The 16,903-nt window shown below is 42.3% G+C and overlaps 1 protein-coding gene across 2 annotated transcripts in view; it reads left to right on the top strand.

Moving 5' to 3' along the window:
* Window positions 1–16,903, top strand: part of LOC122925946 — a 405,237-nt gene that overhangs the window by 174,239 nt on the left and 214,095 nt on the right. For both annotated transcript variants that reach the window (XM_044277293.1, XM_044277294.1), the window contains exon 6: window positions 4,364–4,522. In XM_044277293.1, the coding sequence (XP_044133228.1) occupies window positions 4,364–4,522 (159 nt within the window). The remainder of the gene's footprint in view (window positions 1–4,363; window positions 4,523–16,903) is intronic.

Genomic DNA, 16,903 nt, shown 5'->3' on the forward strand with positions numbered 1-16,903 from the left:
TGGTGTATTCGCTTATATCTGGTTAAATGAAGAAGCAATTAGTGAAAGATTATATCTGCCTGCATGTTAAGTTGAGTGGTGCATGTCAGGCTGATAATGGACAGATCACCCCCATACATCACTGAAATTAAGGTCAACGAGGATGCGGGTTGTATCCAATACTCCAGGCAAATGTTAATTCTGAATTTTGCTTTAAAGAGCCAAATCTATTCTCAAATACCCCACTAGAGGATTCTGAGTTAATAGAGGGGGTCCCATGTTTGGGACCTATTAGTCAGAGTGGATGCATGTCTTTGCATTGTATGATTAGGGGAATACCACATCTTCTAAGAAGAGCGCCTTCATAAATATAAACATTGGGAGAGCTTTATTAATGTGTGTGTGCCTAGAATCTTGTTTTATTTGAGCCAGAATTTGTGGCACATTCTGGATGCACCGGATATATTAAAGGGGTTGCACCAAAAATATTCAACTTTTTTCAAATCAGCACCTGGATCTGAATACTTTTGTAATTGCTTGTAATTAAAAAATGTGTATGGCCATTGAGTTATTCAATATAATATATCCGTATAGCGCCACCTGCTGTTTGTTTTTCTTATTTCTTTGACCTGCTCACTGAGATGGCCGCACATGCTCAGTTTCACTGGCTCCTGAGCTGTGATAGGGAGACCATGGACACGCCCCCTGAGCTGCAGCAGAAAGGACACTCCCCCTTGAGCTGTCAGCTTGATATAAATCTAGTAGAGTAATGAATGAGGAGATCTCTGGATCCACGTGAGGTACAGGGCTGGTTCTAGCTTTATTAGAAAGAGACTGTCATATACTATGTGATGTGTTTTTATTTTTTGCATTAATAATAGTATAACCTCTTTAAGTGCATGCTTTGCAACATGCTAGACATGACTTTTCCATGATTTTTCTTCTGGTCCTATTTTGCGTCTTCTTTTGTCATAGTCTTAGTCAGGTTTTGGTGCATCTTTTGATCAAAAGTTATAAAAGCTCCAAGATGGTATAAAATGCTGTTAATATAAAGCCCTGTGGCACAAATAGCCATCCCATGACACATCCTTATCTAAGATGTGACATGGGATGGCTATAACTGGGATGGCTATAACTGAGCCGAACGAAGCCCATGGGCCCCATAGACTATAATGGGGTCCGTTAGATTTCCGCCCAGAGGAAGATTTTTTAAGCGGAGATAAAAATCCTGCATGCACTACTTTGGCTCCGCTCCAAAATCATCTTCTGAGCGTAAACCTAACGGACCCCATTATAGTCTATATCTATAGGGTCTGTAGGCTCAGTTCGGCTCAGTTATGTGCCGAATCCGTCCTTTCGGTTTTCCTGCTCCTATAACCGAGTAGGAGAACGGAAAGGCTGAACACTGATGTGAACTCAGCCTTAGATGCATTTAACAACATAAAGACCTTTTACTCACAATATATGGCACATTTAACTATTCATAAATATGGCACAAAATCAAGATGATGGAGGCAAAATATTCTGACACTAAACTATTGAACCCCCAAAAGATTGAAGAATTCTGTAATTCTTCACCTCTCCTGTGGGGGCACTGCAGATTATCTGATCCCTTGCTGGTGGGAGATGGTTATTCTGTGATCAGTTTATCGTTGGGAACCCTTCTCATAATAAAGATTTGTTCAAAGCCACTTACAAGAATGGGAATAATACTCCAATCATGTACCTCTGAAATGACTTGAGTGGACTATGAGAAGAAATCCAAATGTCAGAATAAAAGATAAAATACTTAAGAATATTCATGAGCACGAAATAAAACGTGTTAGTGGATGGAATAGTAGTTGAAATCAACTTAAAGGGGTTTTAGCAAATAGCATTTATTATGTAGAGAACGTTATTACAAGCCACTTACTAATGTATTTTGATTGTCCATATTACTTCCTTTGCTGGCTTCATTTTTCCATCATATTATACATTGCACGTTTCCATGGTTCCCTGCAATCAATCAGTGGTGGCTGTGCTTGCACACTATAGAAAAAAGCACTGGCCTATGTGAGCTCCCATGGTGCCGGCCACCAGAGAGGCCAGCACTTTTTCCTGTAGTCAGGGCCGTCTTTAATATTGATTGGACCCTGGGCAAAAATGTACTTGGGCCCCCTAGATCCCACCTTACCACACCTTAATCACGCCCTTCACCACAACACACACACAAGAAATCCACACATCTGGTAGAGTACAGTGAATGACTGTAAATACTTCCAGTTCTGAAGACTCCAGCGGCTCAGGATCAGTGTTCTGGACAGCTGGGCTCAGGCTGGAAGTGGGCACCGCTCTGCAGGAAGGAGACCAGGGCTCGGCTCACCCTAGTGTTACAGTGCACCCCAGCACCCCACAGTATGCAGTATAGAACCCTATAGTATACAGCACCACACTGTATGCAGTATAGCACCCCACACTATACAGTACCCCACAGTATATAGTAGAGAAGTATAGCAGCCTACAGTATACAGCACCCCACAGTATACAACACCTCACAGTATACAGTAGAGCAGTATAGCGCCTCACCATATACAGCACCCCAAACTATACACGATACAGCACCCCACACTATACAGCCCCCCACACTATACAGTACAGCAGTATAGCACTCCACAATATACAGCACCCACAGTATACAGTATACAGCCCCCCACAGTATACAGTACAGCAGTATAGCATTCCACAATATATAGCACCCACAGTATACAGTATACAGCCCCCCACAGTATACAGTACAGCAGTATAGCACTCCACAATATACAGCACCCACAGTATACAGTATACAGCCCCCCCACACTATACAGTACAGCAGTATAGCACTCCACAATATACAGCACCCACAGTATACAGTATACAGCCCCCCACAGTATACAGTACAGCAGTATAGCATTCCACAATATATAGCACCCACAGTATACAGTATACAGCCCCCCACAGTATACAGTACAGCAGTATAGCACTCCACAATATACAGCACCCACAGTATACAGTATACAGCCCCTCCACACTATACAGTACAGCAGTATAGCACTCCACAATATACAGCACCCACAGTATACAGTATACAGCCCCCCACAGTATACAGTACAGCAGTATAGCACTCCACAATATACAGCACCCACAGTATACAGTATACAGCCCCCACAGTATACAGGCCCCCACAGTATATAGCCCCCCCACAGTATACAGGCCCCCACACTATACAGCACCCCACTATACAGTAGTTTACAGTATATTAGCATAACAGCCCCTGTCACCTTTTTCTGATGTAATCTTCACAAAAAAAAGCTCCACAGTTAAGGCAAACTTCTACAGCAACACTCCTGGTAGAAAGGACCTTGATGACCTCATAGCCATGTGACCAGTAATATTGCTAGGTTACTGGTCACATAGTGATGATCTCATCTAAGGTCCTAGAGAATCACAGCTCTCACAGTACGCTGCCTGGAGTACCGGCAGGCAGGCATAGCAGCACCCCCTCTGTAGCTGACAGCCTGACACCCAGGGCAGTGGCTAGCAGGGCTCAAGAGGCAGCTGCCTTGGGCCCCCCAGGAGCAACTGGGCCCAGGGCAGCTGCCCCTTTTGCCCCTTGTTAAAGACGGGCCCTGCCTGTAGTGTGCAAGCAAGGCCACCGCTGATGGATTACAGGGTGGTTGTAACCATGGAAGCAAGCAGTGTAAAATGTGATGGAAAAATGAATAACAATACATTAGTAAGTGGCTTGTATTAACTTTCTCTACATGATAAATGCAATTTACTGAAGTGACGCAACCCCTTTAAGTACTACAATGTTCTTAAGTTATCCCCTACCCACTGGATAGTGACAACTGGTGGGAGTCCAACCACTGGGGCACCCACTAATCATGAGAACGGGGGTCCATATTCCACTGTTTGGGGTTGAGCCTGCACAATACCACTTCATTCAAAGTCTATGATACTATCAAAGATATCAGAGTACAGTGTGTGGCTATCTCCAGCAGTTCCGTAGACAGTAAATGGAGTGGCATTGCGCATGTTCGACTATTGTTCCATGCAAACAAGGGGCTCGAGACCCACTTCTCATGATTGATGGGGTCCCAGGAGTCAGACTTCCACAGATCTAGCAGTGATCCACTATCCAGTCGATAACTTGGTATTGTCAGAATACTCCTATAAATATAATGTACTTCCAGGAGTTTGTAAAATACTTGGAAAAAGAAAAGGCTGTTATAATTTCTTTCTTGAGCAATGATCCTTAGCACCATCATGACAATGCTATAAAATGATACAGGTAACCTGGCAATATGAAACCATACATTATTTGTATCAGTCAAGCTAATTTCCATACCTTCTCCATTGTTTCCAGAGTCTAGTAGTATGGATGAGATTGAGAAAAGATCCCAAACCTCAGAATTCAGCAATGGCACTCAGGAGGCTTTTGACGAGCTGGAAATCATAGCTCCACACACTGGATCATCAGGAAGTCCTCAGAGTGGCTCATTTGCAAGTTTTTCATCAGCTTCAGGTATCAGGCATTTTCAAATTTAGCATCTTTATATGTTATCACCAATACTTTTCTTGCAGTTTTCACATATTTTTCAGCTCATCTGTTTTTTCCTTTAAGTGGGGTAAAAAGTACTAGTCAGTATGTGAAAACTGTCAACAAGCTGCTGTTGACTGATTTATTATTCTTATTAGGTGTGTTTATATAGTAGTAGTACTTGGGTGGATAATAGTGTCCTACTCTTATTGGGATCTACAGCAGAATCCTCAGCTCATAAGGGTATATTCACACATGGCACTTTGTATGCATTCTTGTTGCATTGTTTTGAAAATATGACAACATTTTTGCTGTATTTCTCACTAAATTCTCGCACCATTCATAGTTGCTGCTCAGAAATTATGATTTAGGTGACCACATGAACAATGCTCATTTATTTGCTCATTCATCAGGTGATTGGCAGCAGCTTTACACAGAGCAATTATCAGGAACCAGTCTTCCTAGTAATTCTCCTTTCTGATAATTGCCCCAATCATTGGCTCATGTAAAAGAACCTTTAGTACAGAACAGTATGACCTCCATATAATGCTGTACAGGCTGTTGGCTGCTCTGTATATGGACTAAAAGGAATATATGAGTATATGAATCTCCGCCGGGCCCCATTATGGTTAATGGGGTTAGAGGCTGGATGGCAATGTGGAAGTGGCCTTAGAGGAAGTGGTCCATAGGTCTGGTCCCATTCCTCTTCCACCACAAAATATGGAAAGATAAAATTGTGTTTTCATTAAAATATTATGATCTATATGTATATGTTTATTTGATTCTGAATGTACAGTATGTAGAGCATATGTTTCATTGTATAGTACAGTTATTCAAGTGTGTATATACAAATGTTTATTGGATTGTAATTAGGCTTCAGCGAATCGAGCTTTGGATCAGAGATCCGAAGTCGATTTGTTAAAGAACTTCGTATTTAATGCTGTTTCCGTACAACATTAAAATGTATTGGCTCCGCGTAGGCATCATTCGAGACTTTGTTGAGTTACTTTGGTATTCCTATCAGCGTCTTTAAAGAGTAACTAAACTTTTGTATACATTTTTGTTAACCTGTCCCTAATGCCCTAATAACACTTTTTGTAATATACACTGCCTGTCCAAAAAAAAAATTCGCCACCTGGATTTAACTAAGAGAATAGTTATGAGTCTCCTATTGGATAATTACTGCATGGGCGATTATCTTTCAGCTGGCAACAAGTTATTTAACCCCAACTGGTGCAATGAGTTGCTTCTCATTTCTTAAACAACCATCTCGAAAGACGCATCTCGTGGTCGTGGAAAAGATGTCAGTCTGTTTGAGAAGGGTCAAATCATTGGCATGCATCAAGTAGAGAAAACATCTAAGGAGATTGCAGAAACTACAAAAATTGGGTTAATAACTGTCCAACGCATTATAAAAAACTGGAAGGATAGTGGGGACCCATCGTATTCGAGGAAGAAATGTGGCGTGAAAAAAATCCTGAATGATCGTGATCAGCGATCACTTAAGCATTTGGTGAAATCAAATTGAAGAAAAACAACAGTAGATCTTAGGGCTATGTTTAATAGTTAACGTAAGAGCATTTCTACATGCACAATGCGAAGGGAACTCAAGGGATTGGGACTGAACAGTTGTGTAGCCGTAAGAAAACCACTAATCAGTGAGGCAAACCCGAAAAAAAGGCTTCAATTTGCTAGGGAGCATAAAGATTGGACTCTGGAGAAATGGAAGAAGGTCATGTGGTCTGATGAGTCCAAATTTATCCTGTTCCAGAGTGATGGGCGCATCAGGGTAAGAAGAGAGGCATATGAAGTGATGCACCCATCATGCCTAGTGCCTACTGTACAAGCCTGTGGGGGCAGTGCTATGATCTGGGGTTGCTGCAGTTGGTCAGGTCTAGGTTCAGCAACAGTATGTGCTCCAAGAGTGAGGTCAGCTGACTACCTGAACATACTGAATGACCAGGTTATTCCATCAGTGGATTTATTCTTCCCTGATGGCACAGGCATATTCCAAGATGACAATGCCAGGATTCATCGGGCTCAAATTGTGAAAGAGTGGTTCAGGGAGCATGAGACATCATTTCCACACATGGATTGGCCACCACAGAGTCCAGACCTTAACCCCATTGAGATTCTTTGGGATGCGCTGGAGAAGGCTTTGCGCACTAGTCAGACTCTACCATCATGAATGCAAGATCTTGGTGAAAAATGAATGCAACACTGGATGGAAATAAATCTTGTGACACTGCAGAAGCTTATCGAAACAATGCCACAGCAAATGCGTGCCGTAATCAAAGCTAAAGGCGTTCCAATTAAATATTATAGTGTGTGACCTTTTTTTTATTTTGGTGGTGACTTTTTTTTTTGATCAGGCAGTGTAGTTTATTAATGTATTTAGTATTTTTATTACACTTTTCCCTCCCTAAAGTGCACCATTCACTGTGCGCTTAAAATCTACCTCTCTGTATACCGCTGACTGCTCAGCAGTGTACGGAGTCTACAGTTTATGAATGGGGCCGCAGCACCGCAATGAGTGCCGGCAGGAACGCATATTGCTTCCCGCTGGAGGCTTACTAACTCCTGGCATAGCACATGGGTACCCTGTACTACCAGGTTTAGCTGAGCGGAGCAGGCTCCTGCTTCTGCTTGCTGCACTAAGCTAAGAGCTGACATGCAGTTCTCTTAGTTTAGGAACGCAGGCACAGACAGGAGCCCGTTGCGCTCAGCTCATCTAGATATAGTACATGGGTACCCATGTGCTATGCCAGGAGTTAGTAAGCCTCCATGGGGCAGCAATATGCGCTCCTGCTGGCACTCATTGCGGTGCTGCGGCCCCATTCATAAACTGTAGACTCTGTACCAATGTGCTATGCCAGCATTTAGTAATCTTCTGGGGGGCACAGGCAGGAGCAGCAATATGCACTCCTGCCTGCACTCTCTGCCCTGTGGTCCTATTCATAAAAATGTTAACTTCGTACTCCATACTTCGGTATTCCTATCCATAGTGCTTCCGTAGCGTTCCGTTCTTCCGTTCCGCATGTCTGGATTTGCGGACCGATTGAAGTGAATGGGTCCACATCCGTGGTGCTGAATTCACACGGAACGGTGTCCGTGTATTGCGGATCCGCATATGCGGTCCGCAATACGGAAACGGAACACATACGTTCATGTGAACAAGCCCTAAGGGTGGGAAAAGAGTAATAAAGATACAAAAAACATTAATAAACTATATTACAAAAAAAATTAAAAATAGGCACAGGTTAACAAAAATGTATGCAAATGTTTATTTACTCTTTAAAAACATTTTAAAATAGGAAGCCCAAGTGGGCTTTGGTACTGGCTTGTACCTTGGTACCAAAGCCGACTTCAGATTCCTATTTTAAAATGTTTTTAAAGACGCAGATAGGAATATCGAAGTAATTCACCAAAGTCTTAAGCGACTTCAGGCAATACTAATTTTGCCTACATGGAGCCAATACATTTTAATGCTACAGATCTATAATCTGAAGCTTAATTCGCTCAAGCCTAACTGTAATATTAATTCATGCTGTTACAGTATGGATATAAATTACATGTATTATAAGAAAGATGTGCACTTCTTATTTTACTAATGTACCATTGCTCGGCTTGGCTCCCTCTGGTGGTTTCAATTTGCTCTTCACTTAAGGTTTCTCCTTTTCCCATTTGCAAAATATTTCATGTATGAAAAAAAAATAGTAAAAAAAAGTGCAGGTTTTCAAACAGAATTTCTGTGTGGATTTCTCTGTGTTTCTGCATCAAATCAGCAATAAAATCTGTATGTATTACTGAAATCCGCACAGAAACAATTGGCATATTGCAGTTTCTAAAACCATACAACAGGTCAATTGCCACCCAGAAAATATATGCAAAGCGAACATCACATTTGCTGGTACTGTATTAGGGTGCATTTACATGACCATATGTATTTTGCGGTCTGGCCTATCCAGAGAATTGGGGACCCATTCCCACAATCTTATGGAGCGGCAGGTCAAGAGTGTTCTACTCCATTCATTCTCTATGGGACCGCCAGAAATAGGTGACGGCTTTACTCGACTATCTCCGGCAGTCCCATAGAGAAGAATTGGAGTGTTAATGTCCAATCCCAACCTGTTGCTTCATCATATCAGGGGAAAGGGATCCACCATTCTTGGGATGAGTGGGGGTCCCAGCAGTCAGACTCCCAGTGATCAGTTAGATATCCCCTATCCTGTGGACAGGGGTCAGAACATCAACACTCGGTGCAACCCCTTTAATTGCTTGCCATGACCTACCATCAGACCACTTTTGGTGACTTCAGTTTAGTATTGATATTATTATTGATAAAATACAATTTGGTTGAGATAATATTTACAAATTTCTGCAGTAATGGTGACCTAAAATGCACGCTGGTATTAAATATAATCAAATTCATATGATTATAGCATTCGCAACAGCCAGGGGGGCACCATAAGTAAGAAATTTGCCTACCTCTTTAAGGGATAGGCTAACAAAATTTTGCCATATGTACAACCCATCCCTGTATTTCTCCATTTTACTTTTTAGCTTAGGGTACGGCTACACATTCAGGTTTCTAGATGCAGTTTTTGAGAAGCCTTTTTTTATCTACTCCCGATTTTGGTTTGTAAAACGTCATGCAGAAACCTAAACCTACGGCCATACTCCTTTAGGGTAGGTTCACACAAAGTTTTTTGGAGGAGGTTTTGAGGCAGATTTTCCTGCAGGTTTTCAGCCAAATCCAGAAACATTGATTCCAAAAGGAATGGGAAATATAAAGGAAAGACTTGTACTTCTTCTTCCTGCTGAATCTACTTCTGGCCTTGGCTGAAAAACTGTGGGAAAATCTGCCTTAAAAAATCCATGTGAACCTACCCTAAGGCAGCAAATAGGATAAAAGCAGTATCTATGGGAGATTCCCCTAAGTGACTGATCTCAAGGGAACCATTCAGCTGGTTACTGTTTCTCATTGAAAAGACACAGAGATAACATGGAGACTTATTTTTCAGGCAGTGTTTCATAGAAAAAAGTATGCAAATTAGCTCATACCAGTCAGGGTGTCTGCTTTGGCTGGTATGAGCTAATTTGCATGTTATTTTCCTTCCAACATAAGGTTGTCATACAATAGTCACAGCTCCCCTCTCACGGTTGGAGCAGGGTTGCCATTAATTCGTAAAATTCCTCGACAGCCCGTAAACATAGGCAACTTTTCTCCCAAATAAAATTAATTTTCTAATATGTCTGTAAAAAATATTCGCTGTACGTTGTCCAGAAAAATTAAAAATGAACGTTGTCATAGACCTAACTAGCTATATCTCTGATCTTTCAAAGAGGCAGCGATGTAATTCAGAACGGTGGGCAGCATGATGGCTCAGTGGTTAGCACTATGGTCTTGCAGCACTGGGGTTCTGTTTGAATCTAAGAAAGCTCAACTTCTGGGTGGACTTTGTGTATTTTCCTTGTGTTTGTAGGGGTTTTCTGCCACACAAAAATATACAGTTTACAAAAAAATTTATTGTGGTCGTGATAAACTGGTGTCAGTTGTGCCTGAAGGGAAATAGCATGGTATGTTCCTTCATTTGGGATGGTAACTTAAAGGGGTCCTCCATACTTTTCTGGCAGCCTTCTGACCTGTGGAGTCAAGATGGTTTCCTCAGTACCTACCCCTCTGATTCTGTTGTCTCTATTGTGAGCATGTGACTGCCTGAACTGGCTATAGGCTCTTCCGCTCAGGTCCCGATCCAATGTTTTACTGAGTCTTCCTGTACAGCTCAACAGGAAGACTAAGGAACAGATTCAGCCAGGACCTGAGAGGAAGAGCCTGCAGCCACTCTAGTGGCATGACAGAAGGGAAAGTACTGAGCACACCTTGCCTCTACAGGTCAGAAAACTGCTGGATATTTAGAAAAGCCTGGAGAACTTTTTAATTGCTATGTTCTGCCAAATGAAGACCAAAACCTCACATTTGTTGTCATATTTTTTTTTTTTTTTATTTGGGATCTTTTTCCAGACTTTCCTTTTTTGGCGTGGAGTTGGGGGAGTATCAGGCATAGCTATGTAGTGTAGATTGCCTTTAGATAACTTATCGGCTGCTTTCTTCTGCTACTTAAAATGAACAAAGCAGTGCTGATATGTAGCAGCAAGGACTGATTTGTAGACATTTTACAAGAGTGTTTTTCTTTCTGTTACAGTTTATGACCTATGACGTGCCCTTTACCAACCAGGCCCTGAATCTTGTTTTGCAGCTATTGTTGTGCACAGTGTACAGCAATTATTGGTTAATGTCTAGAGATGAGCAAATTTCTCGAAAATTAGATTTAGTTGGTTTGCCGAATTTTCCAAAAAGATTTGATTCAATCCGAATTAATTCATTGTGAATTGCGTTAAAAAACAGCTATTTCCTGGCTGCAGAGATCCTGTATAGTGGAGTAGAACACTGTGCCTTGCAGAAACACGCATAGTGAGTCTGCTGTGGTAGTGAAACAATACTGTGAGTCAGTATGACACGCAGATGACAGGCTTCGCTCTTAGAATCACTGCACACTTCACTTCTTTGGGCAGTTACAGGGCCAAAACTCACCAAATAACTCAAGTGTGAACTCGGGTCTGGTATAAAGAACAGTGCAGAGGCCCAAGATCCTACTATAGCGTGAAAGAGCGCACATCTTCTTTTACACCGTCGTCCGCTAATTCCACATAGATGTCTACAGAACCTGTTCTATTAAACGGTTATACAAATAGAGCCCCCCTGACAGAGTGGAGAGGGTGTCAGCAGTAAGTTTGTGTTGACGTCACTGATTATTTTGCCCTTCCTCTGATCCGTCAAATCAATAACCCCCCAAAAAAGGATCCTGTCTGTTGAGCATCCACCTTCACTGGGTCATTATTTGGTCAGTAATCCATCAGTATTGCTAATGCCCAACAAAAAAAACAGGATTGAATACAAAACACGTGACACGTGAATGGAATATTTGCATGTCTTCTGTGTTTTGTACGCACTCCTGCTTTTGGCTACAAAATCATAAGCCAATTCTGATGGGACCATACAGGCCTTACAGCTGCTACACAGACAGGATCTGTTGTGTGTCTAATTTTTCCTTCCTTCTGACAGATGAGAAGAAGGGTCAAATAAATGATGATGTCAACTAAAGCCAAAAAGGCAAAATAGTGGCCCAGTCATGAAGTGGGGAGGGTGGGGACAGTATGAGAAGTCCACAGAGTGGCCCAATGACATAGTGTGGAGGTGGCAGTATCATCAGGGTGACATAGTGTGGAGGTGACAGCAGCATCAGGAGACCACAGAGTGGCAAGGTGACATAGTGTGGAGGTGGCAGCAGCATCAGGAGATCACAGAGTGGCACAATGATAGAGTGTGGAGGTGGCAGCAGCAGCATGAGGAGGCCACAGAGTGGCAAGGTGACATAGTGTTGAGGTGGCAGCAGCATCAGGAGACCACAAAGTGGCAAGGTGACATAGTGTGGAGGTGGCAGCAGCATCAGGAGACTACAGAGTGGCAAGGAGACATAGTGTGGAGATGGCAGCAGCATCAGGAGACCACAGAGTGGCAAGGAGACATAGTGTGGAGGTAGAGAAATGAATGTGTATATAGTGGCTCTCCTGTTTGGTCTCTGGACTTAGGTGCACTGTTAGTGGACTACCCCAATGTCCATAAATGTATTAAATATAAGTAAATTAGATTAACAGGCACTCAGTCACCGGGAACTGTACAAAGAACGTTTGTTTATTACATTCAGATATATATAAACATAAAAATATATAAAATATATATCTCAGAAAAATAATAATAATAAAAATATGATAATGAAAAAATAATATAAAAAATTTCCTTTTAAAACTAACATATGAAATGCTATTCTCCCGTCCACTTCAGCAACAGTGGTATATGTTGCAATTGTCTCTGTGACTGAAGAGGGCTGGAACCCACCCTAGGGAATATTTAAACTGTTATACAATTCAAAAGATACCGTTATTACTCCTATTCTTCTTCCTCTATAAAATGTCCCCTTTGTACTTGGAGACCAAATCTCACATAAATGGCTGGATGTGGTGATTTTCCTGTCCAACTCAGTGTAGATGGTGTGACTGAGAAGGATAGGAACCCATCCCATGCAATATCCACACAACTACTGGATTCAGAGGTAGAGAGGCTTATTATAACCACTATTATTTCTATTTCACACAGTAAAATGCCCTTCCCAAAGAAAATCAATATCTCACAATTATGTCAATATTTCATGGTTCCCTTTATCCCCCTAATCAATTATCATGATTATAGAGTCATTGGGGTCCGAACAGTTCATGAATCAATGTTCATGATTAGTATGAAAGAATCAATATCCGTGATTGTAAATAAAAATAAAAATACATATCCATCATTGTTAATAAGAAAAATAAAAATAGTCCAATCCCATTTGCAAATTAGTATATATAAAAGTTGATTGAACAATTTCATCCAAATATAGTTGATCAATGTTCACAATTCATATTGTACAGATATAAGGTATCTTATTCGATATAGGTGGCAGTACAAATAGCAGCTTGATCTATTTAATTGCTATATTGTATACATTGTCTACCACTCTCTATAGTTAATGATGAAATGCTACCACATTGTTGATTAATCCGGAAAGCGCCTTGCAGTTGAGCCGTATTCTACTTATAAATAGAACCGTCCGACTCCCCTTATCGCAGCTGGTGTCTGCCCTTATTCGGCGTCACACATGGCGTCCCATGTGGTCACTCTGTATCCGATCTCCGATATATAGCATGCTGTGGCTTGTGAAGCTTCGGTCTTGTAAGGGTTCAGAAATCACACTGCTGGGTCAAGTGGCATATAACAGTTGTGCCGGAGGTCTTTCTGGATTACAGTAGTACCAAACGCGTTTCGGAGCGACAAGCTCCTTCTTTAGCCTCTCCTAGGAGGTGGTAGGACCCACTGAAAAAGGAGCTTGTTGCTCCAAAACACATTTGGTACTACTGATTTTTGGGTGGACAGGCGAGTTCTCCTTGTTGTAACTATGGCCCCCACCACACTAAACACCCACTCTGATGCCACACTACTGGCCGGGGAGGACAGCTTTTCCAGGGCAAACTAGGCCAGTTGCGGCTACAAATCCAGTTTGGCTGCCCAGTAGTCCAGCGGATCTTCAATGACAGCTGAAGATCGTCAGGGTGCACTCCAAGTATGCCACCACCTGCTGGTTCAGGGTCTGCTTTATAGCTGCTGGTGAGTAGTTTCTTTACTATGTAGCCGTGAGATGTACAAACCGGATTCCAAAAAAGTTGGGACACTAAACAAATTGTGAATAAAAACTGAATGCAATGATGTGGAGATGGCAAATGTCAATATTTTATTTGTAATAGAACGAAGATGACAGATCAAACGTTTAATCCGAGTAAATGTATAATTTTAAAGGAAAAATACGTTGATTCAAATTTTCACGGTGACAACAAATCCTCAAAAAGTTGGGACAAGTGGCAATAAGAGCCTGGAAAAAGTAAATTTGAGCATAACGAAGAGCTGGAAGACCAATTAACACTAATTAGGTAAATTGGCAATATGATTGGGTATAAAAAGAGCTTCTCAGAGTGGCAGTGTCTCTCAGAAGCCAAGATGGGTAGAGGATCACCAATTCCCACAATGTTGCGCAGAAAGATAGTGGAGCAATATCAGAAAGGTGTTACCCAGCGAAAAATTGCAAAGACTTTGCATCTATCATCATCAACTGTGCATAACATCATCCGAAGATTCAGAGAATCTGGAACAATCTCTGTGCGTAAGGGTCAAGGCCGTAAAACCATACTGGATGCCCGTGATCTCCGGGCCCTTAAACGACACTGCACCACAAACAGGAATGCTACTGTAAAGGAAATCACAGAATGGGCTCAGGAATACTTCCAGAAACCATTGTCAGTGAACACAATCCACCGTGCCATCTGCCGTTGCCAGCTGAAACTCTACAGTGCAAAGAAGAAGCCATTTCTAAGCAAGATCCACAAGCTCAGGCGTTTTCACTGGGCCAGGGATCATTTAAAATGGAGTGTGGCAAAATGGAAGACTGTTCTGTGGTCAGACGAGTCACGATTCGAAGTTCTTTTTGGAAATCTGGGACGCCATGTCATCCGGACCAAAGAGGACAAGGACAACCCAAGTTGTTATCAACGCTCAGTTCAGAAGCCTGCATCTCTGATGGTATGGGGTTGCATGAGTGCGTGTGGCATGGGCAGCTTGCATGTCTGGAAAGGCACCATCAATGCAGAAAAATATATTCAGGTTCTAGAACAACATATGCTCCCATCCAGACATCATCTCTTTCAGGGAAGACCCTGCATTTTTCAACAAGATAATGCCAGACCACATTCTGCATCAATCACAACATCATGGCTGCGTAGGAGAAGGATCCGGGTACTGAAATGGCCAGTCTGCAGTCCAGATCTTTCACCTATAGAGAACATTTGGTGCATCATAAAGAGGAAGGTGCAACAAAGAAGGCCCAAGAGGATTGAACAGTTAGAGGCCTGTATTAGACAAGAATGGGAGAGCATTCCTATTTCTAAACTTGAGAAACTGGTCTCCTCGGTCCCCAGACGTCTGTTGAGTGTTGTAAGAAGAAGGGAAGATGCCACACAGTGGTGAAAATGGCCTTGTCCCAACTTTTTGGGGATTTGTTGACACCATGAAATTCTGATTTAACATATTTTTCCCTTAAAATGGTACATTTTCTCAGTTTAAACTTTTGTTCCGTTATTTATGTTCTATTCTGAATAAAATATTAGAAGTTAGCACCTCCACATCATTGCATTCAGTTTTTATTCACGATTTGTATAGTGTCCCAACTTTTTTGGAATCCGGTTTGTAGGTGCCACGTCTCTTATCCCCATGATCAGCCATATTTACCAGCATCTTTTCCAGGATATATGTAAATCAAGAAAGTGGAAAACCGCATTGCTTGATACACCTCCTCCCTTCTTGGTACGGGCTACAAAAGGCACGGGGAAGGATTTGCAAGGGGTATACCTAAGGATCCCTCCTCTCTCCAACACTCCTGTGGGTAATTAAAGGTCGCGACAATAGTGAAGCTCAGACTGCCACCGTCACGTGCAAAGATTTATTGTACTTACAACAGCATCTCTAATAAAACGCATAAAATAGTGAAGCCCAGACTGCCACCGTCACGTGCAAAGATTTATTGTACTTACAACAGTATCTCTGATAAAACACATAAAGCAATGGTATGCACACTTCGATACCGAAGTGTGCATACCATTGTTTTATGCGTTTTATCAGAGATACTGTTGTAAGTACAATAAATCTTTGCACGTGACGGTGGCAGTCTGGGCTTCACTATTGTTGCAACCTTTAATTACCCACAGGAGTGTTGGAGAGAGGAGGGATCCTCGGGTATGCCCCTTGCAAATCTTTTCCCGTCTGTGCCTTTTGTAACCCGTACCAAGAAGGGAGGAGGTGTATCAAGCAGCGTGGTTTTCCACTTTCTTGATTTACTTGCTTCTGTGATCTTCCCACATCGCATTGAAAACCTGCAGCGCAAGATTACAGATACGTATACTAGTGACTTTTCTACTGTGAATTTTCCAGGATATGAATCAGTAGAATGACGTTGTTCATCCTGTAGTCCTGGCGACTGACAAATAAAGTTGCCTTCTCAAAGGGCATGACCAAACAGCAGGTGTCATGCATGAGCTGCCACTGGCTAACATTGAAGTTACACAGGGGAGTACCTCTGTCTGCCTGTATCATCAAGAAATAATTTATGGCTTTTCTCTGTTCGTACAGTCGGTCCAAAATATGGAGGGTGGAATTCCAACGGGTGGAAACGTCACATATCAGCCAATGTTGGGGGTTGCCGTTCTGCCGCTGTAGCTCAAGAAGGGTGTGCTTGGCGGTGTACGAGTGGGTGAAGTGCATGCAAAGTTTCCTGGCCATTTTTAGGATGTCTTGCAAATGGGTAGAAGACTTCAGGAAACACTTGACAACCAGATTGAACATGTGCGCAATGCAGGGAGCATGGCTCAGCCCTGCTTGACGCAGCTCCGACACCAAGTTTTTTCCATTGTCGGTCACCATGGTTCCAATTTTGAGTTATCGTGGAGAAAGCCAGGATTTGATTTCTTGATAAAGGACGAGGAGCAATTCCTCCCCTGTGTGGACTCAGTTCGCCCAGGCAAACAAGGTGCAGAACAGCGTGACACCGCTGTGCTCTGCACATGTGGTATGCTGGTGGGGCATTGTCAATTGTCCCTGCAGTGGAAATTGAAGACAAGGTGGAGGATGAGGAGACAGAGGCGGACATTGTCGCAGGACCGTGAGAA

The sequence above is a fragment of the Bufo gargarizans genome, chromosome 2 (assembly GCF_014858855.1).
Source record: "Bufo gargarizans isolate SCDJY-AF-19 chromosome 2, ASM1485885v1, whole genome shotgun sequence".
NCBI lineage: Eukaryota > Metazoa > Chordata > Amphibia > Anura > Bufonidae > Bufo > Bufo gargarizans.